Source organism: Diabrotica virgifera, chromosome 10, assembly GCF_917563875.1.
Source record: "Diabrotica virgifera virgifera chromosome 10, PGI_DIABVI_V3a".
Taxonomy (NCBI): Eukaryota; Metazoa; Arthropoda; class Insecta; order Coleoptera; family Chrysomelidae; genus Diabrotica; species Diabrotica virgifera.
Genome location: NC_065452.1, coordinates 114252872 through 114277766, shown reverse-complemented (window position 1 = coordinate 114277766; position 24895 = coordinate 114252872). Strand labels below are relative to the sequence as shown.

Genomic DNA, 24895 nt, shown 5'->3' with positions numbered 1-24895 from the left:
AGGTTCCCAACCAGTGTGCCGTGGCTGATAGACTGGGCAGTATCGTCGCCCCCGCTAGCGAAATTATTTCGATTCGATTTTTTTGCACAAACTTACTCGAGAAGAGGTCCTTATAATATATCCACAGGGTGCCGGACGGTGCCGTGGTCGAAAAATTATTTAAACAATTTTTTTTAAAACAAATTCACAAAAATAATTTTTTTATTCTGAACAATATTCTTTTAGATAATTTGGGCCATTCTGAGCAAAAAAGGTCTCTCGTCATTTTTCTATAAAATTGATTGTTGTCGAGTTATATGTGATTAAAAATTTGAAAAATGCGAAAATAGCCATTTTCAAGTCTTAATAACTCGATTAAAAATTATTATTATGATATTCAAAAAGTAACCAAATCAAGTTTCAAACCCCTTCTTCAAGGTCCTGAAGAGATTTTCGTCATTATTTTATTACAAAGCTCCCATTTTTAATTATTAACAATTAGCGCTATAGTCCAACTGTATCGTCGCCCCCGTTAGCGAAACTATTTCGATTAGATTTTTTTGCACAAACTTACTCAAAAAGAGGTCCTTATAACACATCCACAGGGTGCCGGGCGGTGTCGTGGTCGAAAAATTGTTTAAACAATTTTTTTAAACAAATTCACAAATATAATTTATTCATTGGGAACAATTTTTTTTAGATAATTTGGATTATTCTGAGCAAAAAAGGTCTCTTGTGATTTTTCTCTAAAATTGATTGTTGTGGAGTTATATGGCCATTTTCGCATTTTTTAAATTTTAAATCGCGTATAACTCGACAACAGTCAATTTTAGAGAAAAATCACAAGAGACCTTTTTTGCTTAGAATGTCCCAAATTATTTTAAAAAAAATTTGTTCAAAGTAAAAAAAATTATTTTTGTGAATTTGTTTAAAAAAATTGTTCTTAAAACAATTTTTCGACCACGGCACCGTCCGGCACCCTGTAGATATGTTAGAACCTCTTTTTGAGGAAGTTTGTGCAAAAAAATCGAATCGGAATAATTTCACTAACGGGGGCGACGATAAATCCTGGACTATAGCGCTAATTGTTAATAATTAAAAATAACAGCTTTGTAATAAAATAATCTCTTCAGGACCTTAAAGAAGGGGTTTAAAACTTAATTTGGTTACTTTTTGAATTTTATAATAATAATTTTTAATCGCATATAACTTGAAAATGGCCATTTTTGCATTTTTCAAATTTTTAATCGCATATAACTCGACAACCATCAATTTTAGAGAAAAATGACAGGAGCCCTTTTTTGCTCAGAATGACCCAAATTATCTAAAAAAAAATTCTGCACATTTGTACTAAGGTTCAATCAACCTATTTTTAACCCAAAAATCTGTGGTATAATTTATGAATAATCTTTTCGGGACAATTAAATATTAGCCATTGTAATAACCAACATCGACATATGTATTGTTTTGGTAATAAATTCGCATAAAAATAAATAAACAAAGCATACGTTTTTTAATTTTTGGGAAATAAGTTATTATTTTGAAAACTATATTTCACCATGTTGCACTTTCTATGATAAAGAAATAATAAAAAAACAATTTTTTGACATTTATTGTATTTATGGAGTTAATTAGTATTAATATAATTGTATATTTTAGATCAAATCAGTCTTCCTACAATGGCTGCCATGGCTTTTGGGGATGAGTCGACCAGGCAAAAAGTTAACCCGTAAAACGATCATGATGAACAGTCGAATGAAGGAACTGGAATTGAAAGAGCGATCTTCAAAGAGTCTTTTGGCGAACGTGTTAGACATTGACGACGATTTCAGAAACGTAACAGGTACTACCAGTACTAGCAGTGCTGGAAACAATTCTAATTTGAATCCGAATCTAGGAGCAGGATTTATAAGACATCCTACGACAATAGAAGAAGCCAACATTGCCAGCGGTGGCAGCTTTCAACGAGATCTCCAGCACATCCTTCGAGAACTACAGTTCATTACGAATAGAATGAAGAGAGCAGATGAAGAAGCTGAAGTCATTAGTGATTGGAAGTTTGCGGCTATGGTAGTAGATAGATTCTGTCTCATAATATTTACGTTATTTACAATCATCGCTACAGTTGCCGTGCTCTTTTCGGCACCTCACATCATTGTCCAATAGGATTAGTGAGGCATTCGGACCATGGAGACGAATGCCTAAGAAACAACATCAACATCAATCTATAGATTTAAAATATATATACCTTAGTCAGACAATGGTAATGATGATGTCTGTGACGATGATGGTTTAACTACTTAATTTAATCAAGAATGTAAGAAAAATTAGCATAAAGTGAAAATTTATTTTGTCGAGCAAGCGGGAAGCCGATAGTAGAAAAAACTTTGAACGTTTACTGTGATAAAACAGCAGATCGTGTCGGCAGTTCGGCACTCTAGCAATTGTGCAATTGTGCCTTTTCTGTGGAACATTCACGAGCACGAGCTGTTTACCAACAACAACTAAAAGGCAGGCACCTATGTGCACGTTTTGCTACTCCGTACTGCTGTGGGGCCGTGAGACACTTCCAACTCTCAACTACAATGTGTTTGTACTTCCATTGAAACAAAACAATTACAATTATGTTTTGTCGTTTCGTTTTAACGACAATGAACGGACTTGGGGCACACTAGTGTTCTGTCATCCACTCGCTATAATAACACAAGCCGGAGAGTTACGCACTTTTTTGAAACGGTACTTTATAAAACTTCAAAGATAAGAATATACTATTTTTACTATCTGGCTATCAAATCAGCAAACTATTAACCACCTTTTTTTTTGGAAGGTGAAAATCTTCTGAAGACTTCTGGGAATGTTTCCCAGGCGTATTGGAATCAATTCGCTACGCCTGACCGTAGCGAGCCGCCTATCGACTAAACTCACCCCCTCTTTCTCCAACCGGCAAGCCTGGAAACCTGGAACCGACCTTAGCGGGCATTGCGCTGACTCGCCAGCTATGCTTGTTACCTCCCATCGAGCTTATATCGCTAGCATCGATACGTGTGCTCCATGACTGCCATGGCAACCCGGTCCCGCTACCCCACTCACGCATGCAGTCAGCCGCTGTTCGTAAGGCAACTGACTTATCTGCATGGTAATGGGTGAGGGGGAGCGACAACGTTATCATTCCACCCACTATAAACTGTCAAAAAATTGCTAGACAGTCAGTGAGAACAACTAAACTGTCATTCTACACCCCCCAGTAAATAGCCTAAATTTTACCGACGTCTAAGTTATTCTTAATAGACGAAGAACATTCATAATTTAAAAATTAGGCAGAGTCAAACAAACTTTAAGAAACTAAATTTCGAACACATATCTAATTAAATAAAAGAGGGATAAATTCTGGAACTTTCAAAGATATAATAATACATGAACTACACTGACCCGCAAAAATAACCGGACAGTAATGTACACTTCTCTAAGAAATTAACGCAAATTTCCTAAATATGTTATCCGATTTGGGTGTTTTTGTTAATTTGTTATAGCCTTATTCTTTAAGAATATTGCTGTAATAATATTATTGGTAGACTGGTAAATTGTCATTTTATACCGGATGTACTTTGTTTTTTCTCGAAGTTGGCAACAGCCTGTGAAATATTCTAGCATTTATAAAATACTGAAATTAAAACCCAACTATAGCCTCAAGTTTTCTTAACATTTTGTTTTTTATTCATTCGCTTATGGTGGATAATAAAAAAGTTAGGTACTCTAACAACTAGCCATTTTTTCATCAATATATCCTCATTTTGTGCTTAGTTTATAAACAAGCCTAAACTAGGCTATGAGAAATTAACAATTTGATAAAGTCAAATTGTTAACAGTTAAAAAGTGTCTGGTTTGTTGTGAAAATTAGTAGATTTATTATTTAAAGTTTCAATTGAGTCCGTTATTTTCTTGTTCTTTGGTTGAAATGGAACGCGCTACAACAAGGAATTTGACCCGCGATGAGTGTGTTCAAGAAGTGGCCTTACATACCGAAGGACTTAGCTACCATGCTATCGGTCGGAGGTTGCGAGTTTCACATACATAAATTTCCAGTATTGTTCAACGCTTTAGAGGACTGAACGACTACAGCAGACGTCCCGGACAAGGTAGACCTCGAGTTACTACGGTGGTTCAAGACCATTTTAATAAATTATGTGCTTTAAGAGAACGATTTAACCTGTCAAGAAATTTTTTAACGGAACTTAGTGCGGTTCATAATATCCAACCCAGCATTGATACCGTTAGGAGACGTCTTGTAGCACATGACTTGCGTATTCGAAGATCAGCTACAGCCTCAACTGTAAAAAGAGCTAGATTGCAATTTGCTAAGCTGGAGCAAAAGTAAACTGAAATAATATAACTGGAAAACGTTCTGTTTACAGATGAATCCAGACTTTGCCTCTATAGTTCCGATCGACGTTTAAGAGTATTCCGAAATAAAATGAGCGTTATGCCAAGTGTAACATACAGAACGACTTTACTTAATGGAGGGTCTATAATGGTTTGGGGAAAAATTTCTTTACAGCACGGACTTTACGTGGCAGTTCTTTAAACAGTAAAAGGTAGATAACCGATATTGGACAATTTGATAAATGTCATATTGTGAATTTATTAAATTGTCCAATATCGGTTATCTACCTTTTACTGTTTAAAGAACTGCCACGTAAAGTCCGTGCTGTTAAAGAAATTTTTCCCCAAACCATTATAGACCCTCCATTAAGTAAAGTCGTTCTGTATGTTACACTTGGCATAACGCTCATTTTATTTAATAAATTCACAATTTGACATTTATCAAATTGTCAATTTCTCGTAGCCTACTTTGGGCTTGTTTATTAAACTAAGCAGAAAATGGGTATATATTGATGAAAAACTTGGCTAGTTGTTAAAGTACCTAACTTTATTATTATCCACCATAAGCGAATGAATCAAAAGACAAAATGTTAAGAAAACCTGAGGCTATAGTTGGGTTTTAATTTCAATATTTTATAAATGTTAGAATATTCCACAGGCTGTTGCGAACTTTGAAAAAAAAACACAGTTTGATTGGTATACTCGGTATACAATGACAAGTTACCTGTGTAGCAACAACATTATTACAGCGATATTCTTAAAGAATAGGCTATACCATATTAAAAAAATCACTAAAATCGGATAACATATTTAGGTGCGTTAATTTTTTAGACAAGTGTACATTACTGTCCGGTTATTTTTGCGGGTTAGTTGTATTAAAATGAATTACATAAAAATAATCAAGAATGAAACAAATTCATGAACAATAAATTATAATTAAATATAACTTACATTTGACAATAAAATATTATAAATTAAATATAAATATAAGTAAAAGAAGAATTAATTATATCAAACAAATAAGTACCTATAGAAGATGTAGAATATTAAGAAGCACAATTTTGGAAAAGGTGGAAACCAATATATTGTTGTGGAAAAAATATTGACGCAACAACAAAAATTCCTTTTCTATGGCAAAAACACAACACAATTAATCATATATTATATATATAAAAAAGGAAGTATTTGTTTTTGTAGCCTTAATAATAATTGATGTTTTCATTAACGATTTGGTTGACATTATGTCAAATATTTGTCATATGACATATGACATATTTGTCAAATATTTAGAAATATATTATTGGATTTTTTATTCGGAAATTATCTTCCATATATTTGTCCGCAAAAATGATAAATTCATTATTTTTGATAGTAAGCAGATTATGTCAGTGAATAGGTTAAGAATATTATATCATGAATATCTTTGTATTTTTATGGAGTACCTATTCGAAGAAGTCTGTGAACTCTTGGACTATACGTGCAAGTAGTTAGTTAGTATAGTATCATTAGTTCGAGGTACACACGTGTCTGCCTTTTGTTCGCCCATTGATGATAATGATAAATAAAAGGTGTCCACCTACATTAAAACCTATTGTGATGAACTTCGCAAGTAAATAAGTAAAAAATAAATATATAATACGTTATATATAGAATAAATAGTATATAAATAACCTTAACGTGGGTAAAAGTCGTGCGTTTATATATTCGGAGTTGGGACCGGCGGCCGATATAGGCTTCTAAGTTACTTTTTCGGCGAACGGCGAGACAAGTTACGTGTCCTAATCTTGAACACCTTCGCCGGATCACTTCTTAAATCTCCGTACCGATATCGTAGAACGCCCTGTCTCACTCCGCCGTTTTTTGGACGGCATGTGCCCAGGTTAGATTAAGGCGAGCATCTCCTCCACATCCATCGTATATCACTCAACATCTAATCTATTTCAACTTTTGTACAAATTGCTTTTTCTCTTCAATCTACATCAAAAGTGTATTTTTACTATACATTATTAGTCACAACTTGCATATATAGTCAAAGTTTTCGATAATTTCCATTTTTTTCAAAATTTGGCAGGTGAGGAGTATAAACCGAGTACACTTTTTGCACTACATCTATTGTCTTTCAATTTAGGTATATAATATTTGTTTAGCTGGCCCAAATAGTTACCCATTTGGCATAAGAGTTACGAAAATAAATTATTTACGTAAAAGTTGCAGTATAAATAGGAACACACTTTAAAATATTTATAAATATACAGGGCTACCCATATTAACAGGGACAGAACATCTTTTTTTAACGGAACACCCTGTATATTTTTTAATTTTTGGACCCTTCCCGATGTTCTCGTTTTTGCAATATAAGCTTTGTAATGTTGTACGAGGTAGTTTAAAAGATAGTTAGGTTTTTTATTAATTTCATAGGAAGACTAACAACCTGTAGAATTGTAGAAATTTGACATAAAAAAATCTATTTATGTTCAAACAATTTTTAATATAATCTACTATTGTCCACAATAATTATAACATAGCGAAATATTTAATTTCTGTATACAGAGTATCTCGAAAATTGGAGTTTTCTTGAATAAGATTATTGTTATTTAAGAACATGATGTATTTTATTAATGAAATAAAAAGAGGTTTTATGGTACCTTTTTATCTGTTAAACATTCTCTATACCTAATGGCTTTAAATTGTAATTTATTCATGATTTTTTAGACCAAAAATTGATGAAATTTCAGTAGGTTGGCCATGCAAATATTCAATCAAAAATAATTTTTCAAACAAGAAAGAATAATCTAGACAGATCTGTAATGTTTTAATTGGATGAGATATCAAAATACCTAAGTGGACTTTGACAATTAAACTCTGAAGATAATACTTAAGTATTCGCAGCACAATCATTAAAAAATCTAAATTTTATGTTAATTAATAAATAAGCATAAAGTGAAGGGACGTTTAATATACCAATAAAATTAAATGTAAAACAATGTATTTACGTATCAATAATTACAATAAAATCGTTAAATTTATAATAACTGTTCAAAATGACGTCAATACATAATTGCAGGCCATTTTCAAAAGAGCGGCTACAATAGTTAATAAATTTCTGTTTAATCTCATACATCCATTTATAGTTCTCTCCTTCATAATTTCTTTGGTTGTTGCTGGTGTTTGATACACCTTATCTTATAGCTTGTTTAACTCTGGAGACCATGAAGGCCACCTTCTGGCTCCTCCCCTTCCAATCAATCTTCCAGGAAAAATGTCATCTAAATGTTCATTCACTAAAAAATTGTGCTTTACTAGAGCGCCGTCATGTAATATCAACATTATCTGATATATGTTCAACGGTACTGCTTCCAGTAATGTGCGTGATCCTCGAAAAAGTAGGGTCCGATGACATAATTTCCAAGAATTCCAACCGAAATATTCAACAACCATCTTGTTTGAGGGTGGATAAGAATATAGTGTGGACTAAAAGTTGAGTAACAGTGTAAATTATGTCTATTTTCCCCACCATTCTTGTGGAAAGTAGATTCAATCTACAAATAAAACGTATTCGAAGAAATATGCATCAATCTGAATTTGTTTCTGCGCCCACCAAGAAAATTCTACACTTTAATTATAGTTATCCTCATTAAGCTCTTGATGCAACTGTACATCCTATAGATGAATCTTATTCTTTTTTTAAATTCTTCCCACATTACGATCACTAATTTTAAAAGTATTTACAATTTTCTCCATACTAATATGCGGATTCTCAGTGATACTAAGGATTACATTTAATTCATTTTCTTCATATACAGTAGATTTGTTCCATCAAATTTCTCGCAATTTACATGTCCAGACCGTTGAAACTGTCTTAGTAAAAGTTTACATTATTATGTATTGTTTTTTTTTTCGATGATTGTTTTTTGATTGAGTATTTTCACAGCCAACTTAATAAAATTTCATCTTATTTTTTGCAATTATTAAATTTTTGCTTTCTAAAAATCACGAATAACCCACAAATTAAAGCAATTAGATGTAGGGAATACTTAATAAATAATAAAGTATCATAAAATAGCATTTTATTATAGTACTAAAATATAGGGTTTTATATTTAAGAAAACTCATCAAATAATCATTCCAAGTTTAGACCAACACTGTAAACCAAAGTTAAACATTTCATTATAAGTATTAATAATTTTAGACAATGGTAGACTATTTTAAAAATTATATAAACATAAATATCTTTTTTGATGTCGAATCTCTACAATTCTTCAGGGTGTTAACTTTGCTACGAAATTAATAAAATACCGTCATTATATTTTAAACTACCTCATGCAAAACCATACATCGAAAAAGGGGAACACCGAGAAGAGTCAAAAAATGTAAATATATACAGGGTGTGTTCCATTAAAAAAGGATAAATTTTTTTCATCCAGTCAATATGGGTAGCCGTGTATATTTGAAAATATTTTTAAAGTATGGTCCTATCTATGTTCCAACTTTTACCTAAATATTTTTTTCTATCTCTCATGACAAATAAGTAATTGGACTTCCTGGCACTAATGCTGCACCCTGTTCAAATGAGACAGAACAAAAACAACAGCCAAAAATGACGTTGACCAAAGAAGACTCTAGTGAAATTAAAATTTATAACTAATAAGACAAACAGATATGAAGGAAAATTAAGAAAGTCCAAAGAAACTGACTAATATAAAAATGAAAATGTTCGAATATACTCCAAAAAATTAGCACAGCAATTCAAAAATATAAAAACAACAGAAATTTACATTTATTAAAAAATACAAATTAAGGTTTTTAAAAAGTTTTACTGTAAATATAAAAATCCAGGGGCCATTCTCTTGCCCACTTACCTAAAAAGGATCTCTTTCAAGCAATAACCTGACATTTACGAATATATACGAATATATACGAATATATACGAATATATACGTATATGTACGAATATATACGAATATATACAAACATATATACGAATTACCGACGAAAAAAATATTGCCTATCGGCTAAAATTGCACAGGACGAAATTGACAGATATTTCGTACGGAATATTTAAGAATTTTATACAAAAAAGTGCTACAAATGTGTAATAAGTTTCAGTTGACTCCTCTTCTTTTTTACAGCGTTTTTTAAATTAAATGTCCTTTGAAATTCTTTGACGAATGAATAGACCATATTCTAAGGTCGCTCCCTAAAAAAAACTTCTGATTCGGTTTCTTGACGGATTCCTGTTCAAAAATGTCCCCTTTAAACAAATTAGAAGGATGCCAGGCGAAACTTTTGGGCAAAAATTGTATAAACAATATTTTTAAATAAATGCAAAAGATCATCTTTTTTACTCCAGATATAGTTTTTAGATGTTTTGAATTATTTTAAACAAAAAATGTCTCTTGTCATTTTTTTTTTAAAAATTGATAGTTTTCAAGTTATAAGTGATTTAAAATCTGAAAAATGCGAAAATACGCATTATTCAGGCTTGAAAACTCATATTATGTAAATTATTATTTTTGAGGTTGCCAAGTGCCTAAATTGAAATTTAAACATTCAATTTCAAGATTCTGAAGAGTAATCGGGGCTTATTTTGATTTAGGTCGTTGTTTTTAATTGTTATGCTCGTCCACTCGGATTTTAAGCCGTCGTGCGTACCACTATATGGTGCGTATCTCTCGCACTATGTGATTGACACACATTGTGACGATAATGTGTGTCATTAATTAATTAGCACATTAGCAATAATTGATTAAATAAATTATTAAAACAATGTCAAGTACAGTAGAACTCTGATTATCCGTGCTCCACAGGACCGGACGTGTCACCGATAACTGAAAAGCACGAATAATCCGAAGATTTATTTCTTATATAATATGATAAATTAAGTAAACACATACATATCTACCTACTATAGTATAGTTCAATCTTCTGGCGTATTCCGCGCAAGTTCAAAATATCGACAAGGTCTGAAGATTCTCGTTGTTGAAGTCTAGTAGAATAAATAGTATCATCTTCCTCAGCCACCTGATTAGTTACTCTTTTGATTTATAGCTTCCCATCATTTTCTTCGTCTTGACTCTCGTTTACGGATGAATCAGTTTGAAAAGATCTTTTATTTTAAGTTTTCGTGAAAAATTTCTACTTGCTTAGCAGACATTGGCCCAGACATTGTTAGGTCCTCCGATCTTTTCTGCAGAAAAGAAAAGAAACTGGTTGAAAAGTGTTTTATCGAGTAGCTAAAAAGTCGATCTCTTCAATGATTTTCTTGCAGATATATTTTTAAAACAGACTTAGAAATGAAAGGTAGAATTTTGTATTGTTTGCTTGCCAACTTCATAGATTCGTGATATTGATTCTGTAGTTTCACCTGTCCATTTCTATTTAAAAATGTTTGTTCAATCGTTAATGCATTTCTCTTGCGTTTACCACTGGTTATTGCCATTTTGAAAACAAAGACACGTGATAAGAATGTAGCGGAGTAGTGACTCTTCTCTAGCGCGCAACTAATTCTCACACATTCGACGTAACACGCACACGCAGCAGCAGATGACAAGCGAATGATTTCCGGGGATTCTCACAGCACTGTTGCCATCGATATTGCATGATGCGTCTCCCTCACGGTGTATAGAGTTTTCTCGAGTGATTTACGGTGACGCTATTTCGATAAAAGCTCAAAAAAACAATTTGAGTAATGGAAAATCATACGTATAATATGTATTAAAAGTCCGGGCGGCTTAAAAGTTAAGTGGACACGCATAAATAACAATTAAAAACAAGGGTCTATATTGAAGTAAGCCCAATTACTCGTCAGAATTTTGAAACTGCATGTTTAAACCTCAATTCAGCTACTTGGCAACCTCAAAAATAATAATTTAAGTACATGTGAGTTTTCAAGCCTCGAAAATGCGTATTTTATAACTTTTCAGATTTTAAATCTCTTATAACTCGAAAACTGTTCACTTTGAGAAAAATGAGCAGATACCTTTTTTGTTTAAAATTATCCAAAAAGCCTAAAAAATATTTTATGGAGCTAAAAGGTGATCTTTTGAATTTGTTTAAAAAATTATTGTTTAAACAATGTCTCTCCAAAAATTTCGGCCGAAACCCTTCAGATTTATTTAGAGGGGACATTTTTGAACAGGAATGAGCAAAGAAACCGCATCAGAAAATTTTTCATTAAGGAGCGGCCTCACAACATGGACTAGAAAGCTTATCGTGTGTGATTAAATGATGTATGAATAACTATACACTTTTTACCTCTTTTATTCTACCATTGAGCCCTCGCCAACCCTAGTTACATGCCGCCCTAACACTTTTATATCATGTATTTATACTGATTTATATTAAAATATAAAACTTTCATTGCCATGTTGACTTCAAAAGTGTGGTTGAAACGAAAAACTAACCTGAAAATTATAACAATAATGTTATTTAATTAAATATGTATTAATTAACAATAGAGTTTAACACGATTTTAATAAAAAAAAATTCTTTGGGCATTTTTTCGATTAGAGGTAACGTGCAGGCTCAAATTTTAGCTATATCGGCATTGTTTTGTCAAATTTAAAGAACCTTTAATTGATTTTTCTAAATTATTTCCGTATCAGCATACTTATTATAAAAATGTATATATGTTTCTTACTGTGTATGAAAATATTGCTACAACCAATAAAATACAATTCAAAAGGTATTTATTCTTGCTATTGGTTTATTCCTTTGGTAACCGCCCTGAAAGCTTGTAAATTAAGATATACCTTTTATAACTTTTATCCATTATATATTATTTTACTTTTAATCCATTTGCTGCGTAATACACCACGTGCATTCACACAATGATTACTGAATATTGGTTAAGCAAATTAGAACGGAGCTCTTACGCCAAATGGCGGCGTTCGCACCAAATGGCGTCATGCGCAGTGAAAGCGTTAATTAGTAACTTCGTCCATGCTGTTCCTGAAGTTACTATTTGATCACAATTTGCTACTGTACGAAAACACCCAGTTATCACATGTTTTGTATGATATCAAGGAACACCGCAGCTCAGTATTGTTTTTTCTGCAAATCTACATTGATTGTTTACGTGACCCTATTTATGTGAGCTAATGTTCCATATTTTTTACGAAGACAAAATTGGTAGTTACGTATCAAATGTTTAACTTAGATGAATGGTTATAATCTGTCTATTAGTAGTTTTTGGAATAACTTTAATAATAAATTAAATTAATAAATTTAATAATAATAAGTATGTACATTAATCTCTCAATAATACTTGACTACTATTGGTGCATTTCTAGGTTTTAATATTAATAATATCTCAGCTAATTTCCTTTGTGATACCTCTTTTGGTGCAAGTATTTATTAAAACAGTTATTTTGATTGCTTTGTCTGGTAACAAATGCTTATGAATGCCAACAGGTTGCAAGATCCTGGCAGTAATAAGGTCGTTATAAGAGGGCTTTTTACTTAGTCTAGTTCTTAGTTCATTTATTCAGGATATTCAAGTTGGTAGGTTCAGTTCAGGAGCGCACAAATTTCTTTTTGGTTATCGGCTTGAATATGTGCTGTATAAGGTTAAAAATATGTTTAAGGTGTTCAGGGATTTCAGGTGCTTCTTCTTTTTTCTTTGTTACTCTGAGGGCCGGTTGTTCGAACGCTAATCAAAAATGATCATTATCAAATATTTAATTATTGTCACAACTGTCAATGTCAACTTTGATTGGGTTGCTGAAAACATAATTATTGATTTACAATTATGAAATTACTTAATCAATTATGTTAATAATTGTTATGTTAATTGATTAACTAATCTCATAATTATAATCAATTATGTTTTCAGCAACCCAACCAAAGTTGACATTGACAGTTGTGACAGTAATTAAATATTTGATAGTGATCATTGTTGATTAGCGTTCGAACAACTGGCCCTTAGTACACTGTCCATCTTCCATAAGGAGTATTGGATTAAACGCATTCAAATGAATGTTGCAGATTTGCATATGCAATATTTGGTTGTATTGAGTTTCGGAATAATTTTTTATTTTTATATTTATTTGGGAGGTTTTTGTGTTTCTTTACGGCCTTATTACATGTTTTTATCTTCGGGCGCTCTGGTTCCTCTAACGTATTCCTAGTTTTCTTTTGTTTACTACTTTCCCCGTGATAAAGATGGATAATTCATCTAATCTGTAGTCTTATTTAAAATTGGATGTGCATTCTTGGATGATATTTGTTACATCTTATACTGCTTCATTTTTATCTAATTCAGAATTTAGAAAAATTTTCATTTAAGAAACCTTTAAAAACTGCTTTATTAATGCCAAAGGCTGCTAGATTGCGCAGGTTTCATGAAAGTGTCTAGTGGCTAAGTGTTTTCATTCTTCTTCTTATTTAAGTGCCGTCTCCCAATCGGAGGTTGGATATAATAATCATCCCTCTCGTTACTCTATCTACCGCTGCTCTAAAGAGTTATAATAAACTGCATTTAAACCATTCCTTCAAATTTTTCCACACTCCTTCCTCCTCTTATCTTTCCCTGTATTATCAATCTTAGGATTTCATATCACTATCACCTCATTACCTACGTACCCCAGATATAGCAACTTTATTATTTTTATTGTGTTTATTATTTCCTGTTCTTTGCCCATTTCTCGCAATGCTTTCGGTCTCATTTTCTTTTGTGTGCATGGTGCATCATGGTGGTACACTTCGCGTCATATAAAACTGGTACACTTTTTTTTCCCAATGTAAACCTGTCTTCAGACTGACAATTATTGTTCGTGAATCACTTCGTTGTTGCCATCACAGATAACGGAATTGCACTAAATCTAAATACAAAAAAATAACGTTTAAAATCTATATTTCGAATTGTAATACATATATTTAAATTACACACTTGTTCACTGTAAAAGTTATTCATTTTGTATTAATTTCAAATTTAATTTTTAATTTTTCCAGTGTGTTTTATTTATTCTACACAACTTGATGCATTTTTTTCCTACAATTTACGAGAAACCAATCACACCTCTCGATTTGACATTAAACATAATAATTTAAAGTCATGTCAAGATTTATTGTCTATCATTATTTTTGAATTGAAATATTTTCATAAATTATAATAAAACACGAATCAATGTATGGATACTTAATTGAGATGACGGAAAATTACAATTGTTTTAGTTTTTAATATATTAAAAAATGCGGTCTGTCGCACAGCCCCGTTTTTACCTAGTTTGATATAATATTTTCGTTGAACTGGCAACGTTGCCCTAGAATTTAGAATGACACTTGTGACAAGATCAACTTACACAACTTGAAAAACACGATTTTCGGTTATAAGAGTTGTACCAGTTTTTTTTGACGCGAAGTGTACATGGTCTTTCTTAACGTCCTTCTTTAGCACCACATTTCAAATGACTGTAGCTTATTTATGTGTCCTTGCTTCAGTATCCTGTTTGTAAGTCCATATATTAGTATTCAAAATACGTAAAATCTCAGAGCTCTTACTCTCGGTTCTAATCTAAGGTCTTTATTGCAGAGAACTGTTATTTTTATAAACGTACTTCTTGCTATTTCTATCCTGGCCCTTATTTCTCTTCTTTGATTATTATTTTGTGGAATCCAGATTCCTAGGTATTTGTATTTTTCAATCATTTCTGTTGGTACATCTTCCAAATATATCTATGTTTGTTTGTATATTTGTTTTCTTAGTTATTATCATCTATTAAGGGCCGGTTGTTCGAACGCTAATCAACAATGATCATTATCAAATAATTAATTACTGTCAATGTCAACTTTGTTTGGGTTGTCAAAACATAATTAATTACAATTCTGAGACTATAATCAATTAATATAACAATAATTATTAACATAATTAATAATAAATCTCATAATTGTAATTAATTATGTTTTCAGCAACCCAAACCAAGTTGACAATGACAGTTTTGGTGACAGTAATTAAATATTTAATAATGATCATTGTTGATTAGCGTTCGAACAACCGGCCCTTAATCTTTTTTATATTCACATTTAGTCCATATCTTTCATATAAACTGCTTGTCTTGTTTAGTAGTAGTTAATAATACTAGTCTTATGTTGGCAATAGTTATTATCCATTAATAATTATTCCTTCACTTCCAGATAGTAATGCTTCTTCAACAATGGATTCACTATCTACATTGATTAGTAATAGAAACATAATACATCCCTGTCTAACTCCTCTCCTGACTTTAATTTCTGAGCTGAGTTCGTTATCTATTACAATTTGTACTCTTTGGTTTCAGTAAAGGTTTGTTATTATTCGTAAATCCCTTTTGCATATCACTTTTGTCTTTAGAATTTGGACTAATTTTTTCAATCATAACTTTGGTCAAAGCATTAGAAATAATTGTACCAGAGACACAAATAATTAGGTTAACTAGTTTTAGTAAACTTTAAAAATATACAATTACAATCAAAATCGAGTTTTGTAAGAATTTACTGAACTACAATTTTCACTCTTATACTACATCATAATGTTATAATACACCTTACAATAAATGTTGTAGAAAACAAATGCTTATGATAATCCAAAACAGTTTTTTTCATATAGGCATAACCACTTTATTTCATATACGGGTAGCAAAAAAGTATGGAAACACGGTAATTTCTCTGAAACCAATGAATATATATTTATGAAATCATGAATGAGATGATATTCTGGATTTTCTAGAGAACATTTCAAATTTATGTGAGATCAGCGTGTAGCGTATCTCCGCCATCTCGATTTTTTTTAAATGGTAAACCTAGGTCGAGTGATATACCATAGAAAAGCTTATTTTTCCTCATTTCATCAATACCAAAAAAGTACTATATTACTTATGAAAAACTCTATTACATTGCATTTTAATTAATCTATTTTTATTTTTCACTACTCTTGGTACGGCACTAATAGATAGATAATCTAAAACTAAAAGCAGTAGTTGGTATTGCTGAAAAGAAAAAAAATAACCTTTTCTATGAGAAATATCACTCAACCTAGGTTGTCATTTAAAAAAAAGCTTATTTTTTTCTCTTTTCAGCAATACCAAAAAAGTAGGTACCATATTACTCACTAATGGAATACACCATATAATTTTGGCATTATTCTTAAATAACTTTTAAACACTGCAGATATCAATCAAATACAAGTAAGACTAATAATATAAAACTTGACATTTTATTGTATAAATGTCAAAATGTTTTTTGACATTTCTTCAGTGCCTACTACTGGTTTTAGTTTTAGATTATCTTTCTATCAGTGGCGTACCAAGAATATTGCAAAATAAAAATAGATTAAAAAAATTGCAATTTAATAGAGTTTTTCACAAGTAAATTGGTACTTTTTTGGTATTGCTGAAAAGAGGAAAAATAATCTTTTCAATGATGTATCGACGTAGGTTTCCGTTTAAAAAAATCAAGATGGCGGCGAAACGCTAAACGCTGACGTTACATAAATTTGAAATATTGTCTATAAAATGCAGAATATCGTCTCATTTATGATCCTAGAGTTTCGTTAACATATATTCATTGGTTTCAGAAAATTATCGTGTTTCCATACTTTTTGGCTACCCTGTATTCAAACATTTGTAAGATTTTAAGTTGTAGAAACTTAAATTTATATTTCCATGTTTGTAACAATATTATTTTATAGTCTGTATCTGGTTACTGAAATAATTTAAAATAAACATCTCATTAAGAATGCATTTAGTAGTGATCCGTTGGACTGTATTTTAGTGGATTAGTTTATTGACGTTTGTGATATGTGCGAAACACGCGCAGTTGGTTTCTGAAACCTAAAAAAGCGTACAATTGATCTTAAATATCGAATAATACAATAAGATTGTGATTAGCTTAAAAATAAGCCTGCACAAAAGTTATCATTAACGTATATACTATTTTTTTCGCGAAAATATTAAGTTGGGCTCTTATAAGTAGCTGAAGCTGAAGCTTTTTCAAAATCAGTTCAGTTATAGTACTTCTTGAATGAGAGGGACAATCGAATGAAGCGACCAAATAGTTAGACCCGCATTGTCCGACCTTAACTTAGTATAATATATTGCAGTTTGCAGAGATGTGTACCCGATATTAGAAAAAAACATACCTAATGTTATCCTGTACCTTGGCTTCATTCTTTTCACAATAAAGTTATATGCTCAACTGAATTTAGTTTCTTTCGTCAAAAAGAAATTTTGTTGTTCTGATACATCTATATCATGCTATATGGTGTTATATTGACAAATGACTACAAATGTCATGTTTTGTATATTTGTATATCATTAAGTTACAATCGTTAACATATGAAAAGATATATTTATGTGTCATCTCATTCAGAGTTTCAAAATGTAGAATGTATGATTGCAAATAAACAGTTTTTCCATGTAGCAGTTTTATTTGAATTCCCTTAATACCCATTATTGAGAAACAGTGCATTACCACATAAATGGCTTGTTAGGCTGGCCACTCACTATCAGGTAAACCTGACAGGTGCGTCTGAACAGTTACGCCGATATGACGTCAGGTATGAGGAGCACACACACCCCTCATAGATACCTGTCAAGTTCGTCAGTTTACCATGGATTCTACAGAAGATGATTTGCTTTTTCTCTCATTATCATGTTTTCATGCCTTCAGGTCAACTGAGCTAGTTATTTCCGCCACACACTATTACGTAAACCTGGGAGGCTTAACTCTTTAGGCGTACCTGTCAGGTGTACCTGATAGGTACTCCTATGTCTTGTAATTTCACTCTATCTCTCTATAAGCGAGGTTCCTACAGCCTCTGCCGCTTCTCGCATTTCGACCGCCATCTTTTTCTGTCCATCCATTCGTCTTCTTTAAAGGCTCTATCTCTCATGATGTGCCGTACATTTCCTGCCCAGGCAACTGAAGGCATTCCCCTTCTTCTTCTTTGTTGTGGTATGTAATTTAAAGCTTTCTTTGGCCATCTATCTTCATTCATTCGTTTCACGTGACCATACCACACTAGTTGTCTCGTTTCAATTCTATCTACACTGGAATATACAGTATTTGTCCTCCTTCTAATATTTTCATTCCTGATGTGATCTATTATGGATATTCCACACGCTCTCCTTAGATAAACCATTTCTACTACTTCTATTCTTTTTCTATCTTTTTTCATGATCTGCCAAACTTCTGCCCCCTAAGTCATAATAGGCTCTACCAAGGTACGATAGATTGTCAATTTCGTTTTTTGTCTTATATCTGTAGACCATAGCAGAGAGCTTTGAATGTTTACCGCTTTTTTGTCCTACTGCGTTCTGTTTTCGATGTCTCTTTTGGTAGTGCCTTCTTTAGATATTATATATCCGAGATATTTATATTCGTTACATGTTTTTGTGGTTCTAATTTCTAAATCTGGATCTTCTTCATCATCCCCTATTTTAAGATATTTTGTCTTTGACATATTCTGCCAAACGTAAAAACAGACGTAAGAAATACAAACAATGCTGTAAGAAATGATTGCAGAGAAGAAATAAAGGACCCCGCAACACTCCTTATGGAAAAGTGGTCCCGGTCAAATTTAACGAAACTTTGGTGAATGATAGTCCTCAGTGAGTAGATTAAAAAAGTCCATGGCACCTAGGTCTGAAAAATTATTATTCTTGAGCTACAGCCTTCTGAAGTTTTTAAATTCAGGTACTCGGTTTACGTTAAGTGCACTAATGCACGGTCTAGTGAATGAAAATATATATTACTGAATGAAGACAGACTCATTTTCTTTGTGCATATTTGCGTATTGCATATGAATTCGTGGTCAAAAATAGATGCATCGTATTTTAGTCTTCAGAAAACCTCCGAAAAGTTCTCAGAAAACTGAAGTAGTGCGATAGAAAATGTGCTGCTAGAGTGACATAACAATTGTCATATTTTCATGAATGCTTCACACTTATCCAAAATCAGCATAGCTGTAGTTACACCTTAACTATAGAAAACTACTGATGAACAGTGGCGGATTTAGGGGGGATAGGGGAATTCCCCTAGGAACCCGTTCCAAAATTAAAGTAAAAATTTTTGTTCAACGTGTGTATTACACGTTGAAATATGTTAGCTTACATGCAACTTACTACAGAGAGACAAATGCAACTCCATTAACTAGACAGTTAGGAAAATAAAGGGAACTTATTGCACATATTATTACCTATGTCCTTTGTGTAGTTTGGGTTTATCTGTTTTATATATTTTGGGGTTGGTGTTTTATTGGAAGTCGCCCCCCTCCCCCAAGGCAAATATTCCTCCATTGCTACAGAAGTATCCTGATAGGTCGTTAGTTGACACGACATAAAATATGACGCATCTATCCAAAATCAGCAAAATCTTAACGTACAGATAGTCAAAGATGACATAAACCCGATTTTTCCATAAAAGTTTGTAATTAATTTTGTATTAATCAGCAGTATTTTGTATTTTGACAATGACACCCGATTTGGGCGTCGAAACGTTAATAAAATTATTTTTTTTTTCAATTTAATTGTATCTAAATAGTTAATTATAAAAATTCCACAAGGAAATAGACCCGCTGTTCAGAACAACATTGTAATTAATATTTCGTGTTTACCTACTACCATGTATGTACTTTGTTTTTTTCTTTTCGTCTTGAGATCAAGTCCATTTAATCTACTCATATCTGATATGCTGGAGATTATTCTTTGCAAAGCATCCACGATATTTACAAAAACTACTACTTCTTCGGCATATCTTAATGATTTTTAGAGGCACTCTATTCTGCATGTGTGAAAACGTGAGATGTCTTGTTCTGCTCTAGCAGCACTTATTGTGGTTATTTCTCAATTTTCTGAAGGCGCTTCAGTAGCAATGGCGGAACATTTGCCTTGGGAGAGGGAGCGACTTCCAATAAAACACCAAAACCTAAATGCATAAAATAGATAAACCCAAACTACAAGACATAGATAATAAAAAGTGCAATAAGTTCCCTTAATTTTCCTAACTGTTAAATTAATTGTGTTGAATTTGTCTCTCTATAGTAAGTTTCATGTCAGCCAATATATTTTTGTTGTTTCAACAATTTTTTCTTTAATTCTGGACCGTGTTACGGGGGGAATTACCCTATTTCCCCCCAGATCCGCCGATGTTTAGTAGTTTTCTAAAGATAAGGCGGAACTGCAGTTATGCTGGGATTGGATAAGTCTGAACCATTCATGAAAACATGATAATTCTTATGTTGCTGTAGCAACACATTTTCTATCGCACTTCTTCAGTTTTCTGTGTACTTTTCGGAGGTTTTCTGAAGACTAAATTACGATGCATCTATTTTTAACCACGAGTTCATATGGACATTTCGGACATGTAATGAGAGGTCCCAAATATAGGTTGGTACAAAATATCATGCGAGGAAAAATAGCAGGCAAACGCAGTCCAGGACGAAGAAGAACCTCATGGTTGAAGAACTTGCGAGATTGGTATGGTGTTGATACAAGCATGCTATTTAGGGTGGCAGTAAATAAAATTAAGATAGCTATGATGGTAACCAACGTTCTGAAAGGACATGGTACATGAAGAAGAAGAATTCATATGCAACACGCAAAAATGCATGAAGAAAATGAGTCTCTCTTCATTAACTAATAGATATTTTCATTCACTTGACCGTGAATTAGTGCACTTAACGTAAACCGAGTACCTGAATTTAAGAACTTCAGAAGGCTGTAGCTCGAGAATAATAGAGTTTTTCAGACCTAGGTGCCATGGACTTTTTCAATCTATTGACTGAGAACTATCATTGACCAAAGTTTCGTTAAATTTGACCTGGACCACTTTTCCATAAGGAGTGTTGCGGGGTCCTTTACCCACATCAATCTCCTTAATGAATTAAGGCATAAACCAGCTGATTGTAACAAATCTCTGCGCATGAACGAATCAGTGTCCAACAACGAGTTGCTATCACTTACATCTCCCTTGATCAAGAACAAAGATATACAAATGAAAGTCGCTATATCCCCATACCAAAGACTGACGTGGTTTCGTTTGCATCAGACTCTATTTCCTTCAATTTATTCACTAATTTCTTGTAAGCAGTATTTCTCGTGTCTCTATTGTGATAATCATTACATTTTGCTTTCCTTTCAACTGTTTACTTTCAAGTTATCAATTGTCAGGTCGCCTGAGAGACCAGTTAGGCCTGGCGCAAGTTGAACCTAAGCGAGACACAACCTGCGCCGGCGGGTCGGGTGACCCGTGCATTTATTTATCTAGCCCACCGCATATTAAACCCAACCCAACCCAACCGTTGCTGACTGTCGCCGTGACGAATAGAGACGGGCAAAATCAGTGCGAATGTGTAACGGTTACTCATGATACCGGTTCTCAGTGGTATGGTGGCTCCTGTCCTATTGGTATCATAAGGAAATTAAAATAGAATAATTAAGTAAAAATAGGTAAAACTTAAAAGGTAATGTGCGTCTTAAATTATAATGACGTTAATATTACTTTATACTTTATACTTTATACGAATCAGGAAATACCATAAAAATAGATAATATGGACTCACCACTTTTACACGTTTGTGTTTGTATCACCCAAAAGTCCTCGCTGCACGTTCCATAGCATTGTCCATTGTCCATTATCCACACGAAGTTCCATCTCCAAACCATGTTCCATTTTCCATACCATTATCATCTCCGTCTCGGGCCTGATGTCTCCATCCTTTTTATGTGGGCACCCCGCTGCTATCTAGGGTGGTTGAGGTGCAAGAACATTGACGTGTTTTCCCATTTCTCGTTCTAGTTTACCAGTCCTTACGTTCTCGCCTGGTCTTGGATCGCCATATGGTGGCTCCTGTCTTCTGAGCCACCCTGGATACTTAGGGGTGGTTACCCCGACTATGAGGGTTGATGTAGTAAATATCGTTCGTTGTTAATACATTTATTTACACGTTAAATATATCACAGAAAGTAACTGGTGGTATAGTATTTACTTGAAATCGATGTTACCCCCTGGAATCTCAACTGCTAATTGATTTATCTGTTCTCGTAAAAATATAATTAAAGTCGATTATTGTTTATTTACTGTTTTGGTAAGCCAAGGTGAACGTGATTCAAAAGTGCTGACTGTTAATAAACACCCACTGAATATTATTGCAACTCGACCTTGTATCAAATACTAGCATGCATCGATGCAAAAACTAGGTTAATCGTATTTATTAAAAACAAACATTACCACGGGCATTTAATTATTAAAAGGTTTATTTTTAATATGATGTTTACTGAGATGCTGTGTATCCCAATTCAGTGGTACTGAGTACAAATACTGATTACAAAATACTGATGTATCTGATCCTTGTACTGAAATGAGTAGGCAACTTAAAATCGGTATTTCCGTACTTGTAACTAGTAACGTTTTAAAAATATCTTACACGTCCCTAGAGTCGTAGCGGTACAACTTTCGAAAACATCGAATTTGATCATAAGCGGGCGCATAAAAAGATATCTTACACTGAGTATTTTATTTCTGCAAATAATACCTACATATTTAAAACAATCTCTCCCCTACTGCTCGGTTAGAACTCATATTCCTCAATTTACTGCTCGGATCACAATCATTTACAATTACTGCAGGATCGCAATCATTTACAATTACTACAGGTCATAATTCATAATCCCTCCGCTACTGATCGGTCATAAAAAATAACACTATCTGCATATTTCGTTTTTAATTTTTAAGCATAAACAAAAATGTAATATGTAATATACAAAAATGTAATATGCCGACAAGTTGAATTTGAGGGTAATACGATATTTCTATCGATCAAGGTTTTAAGTAACATGAATAATTTTTCACCTTATTTTTCTAATAATGTGTTTTTGTAAAGGCATAACTTTGATTATTAATTTCGTATCGCCGCTTATTTAGTCTACCAAAAGTTATCAGAATTTAATGACAAAGACAACTCAGTTTTCACTCGGGGTGTTGCCTACATGCTAATATTTTTATTTATCATAATAAATTGTACTTCCATCCGTATTCATTTCAGATACGTCCATCTCGCAAACAAAAACAAGTAAAAATAAACATCTAGCGGTGAGTCACGCGTCCCACGCCCCAGGAAAACTGTACGCCGATGAGAAACGTTCCCAAGCGAGACCTGCGAACGCATGTACTGATAGAAGGATGCGCAAAACTGTCTATGCAGTTCGCCGGCGCAGGTTGCGTCTCGCTTAGGTTCAATTTGCGCCGTGCCTTATGCCCCCACACACTAGCAAGTACACCTGACAGCCTGACAGGCTTAATTGTTTAGGCGTACCTGATAGTGACTGGCCTGCCTTAGTGAGTTTAAGTATTCGGTATAGGCCGATACCTAATATAGATATGGCCATGGAAAGATATAGTGAAGATACATAAATTAAAATAGTTAAAAATGTAGATGTACTGAAAATGGGCATATAAAATACCACATCCCTAACAGAAAAAGAAACAGAACAGGATTCATTTTTGTATTGACTACAGTCGGCACCTGTCACCGAAGGTTTAAAGTTTTACTAGAAAGTTATTGATATTTAATTAACGTCAAGTGTTAATAAATGAATTCCAAACTGTACTCAAATTTAATTTTAAACCACCGTATTTAGTTTATATAATAATTTAATTTACTTTCAAAGGATATTTATAATAAATTATATTTTATTATTAATTTACCATTGAGTCTAACTTTACGCCATCTAGGTGATATATGCAAAAGATACCAAACTGTAAAGAAGGAAACTGTTACTGTGCCGTTGGCGAGGAACAGTGGTGCAACCAGGATGATCCTAAGGGGGGGTTACAGCTACTTGGTCTCTTGGGGTATGGAATAGTAATGATGTTAAGCGTATAAAGCTCAAAGTAGGCCTACATCCAAATGGGGGGGTTATAACCCCCAAACCCCCTTGGTTACGGCTATGTTAGTGTTTTTCAATTAATGCTCATAATAGTCATAATAAATTTAAGCGTTCTTTCACTTTTTTTCGAAATTATTTTTGGGAGATGAATAGGTACTATCAGTTTAACGTAAACATTGGTTTGATTTTGTATTAAAATATGTATAAAGTGTGCATGTATAAACTTCATCTCATACCAGAGGATAAACCGGCGCAATCGCGTATATCCTTTATCGAGACCAAATTATAGCAGTTACTATTTGCGCAATCATGCCCTGTCGGGGAGACGTGAATATGTAGCTAAACTCAATCCAAATCCGACACCTGAAAGGGTATAAAGAAGAGGAGGAAGAAAGAAAGATAAATAATTTGTTACAAACGAAGAAAAATATTAAACATATCTTTTTTATTACATTAAGTTAAGTGAAGTAGTTTTTAGATAACAGTCTAAATACTTTCAGTAAGTCTTAATCAAGTTACTGAAAGTACTTAAACTGTTACCAAGAGAAAGAATGCGTAGGTACATACAGTGAGCAAGTTTGAGTTGGAATAAATTCATTTTCTCGAGAATGGGCGACTCTGGAGGTAAATCCCGAATCAGATCGGTTTTTATTTTTAAATTATAATTTTTGGCA

At 33.0% G+C, this 24895-nt stretch overlaps 1 protein-coding gene across 4 annotated transcripts in view; it reads left to right on the top strand.

The window, feature by feature from the left end:
• Nucleotides 1–3694, top strand: part of LOC114328607 (neuronal acetylcholine receptor subunit alpha-7) — a 1048703-nt gene extending 1045009 nt beyond the window's left edge. For 2 of the 4 annotated variants that reach the window (XM_050663683.1, XM_050663681.1), the window contains exon 10: nucleotides 1639–3693. In XM_050663683.1, coding sequence (XP_050519640.1) covers nucleotides 1639–2145 — 507 coding nt within the window. In that variant the 3' untranslated portion in view covers nucleotides 2146–3693. Of the gene's footprint in view, nucleotides 1–1638 lie in introns of all 4 variants that reach the window. The other 2 variants (XM_050663684.1, XM_050663682.1) reach the window with 2 other exon arrangements.
• Nucleotides 3695–24895: the final 21201 nt, after the last annotated feature.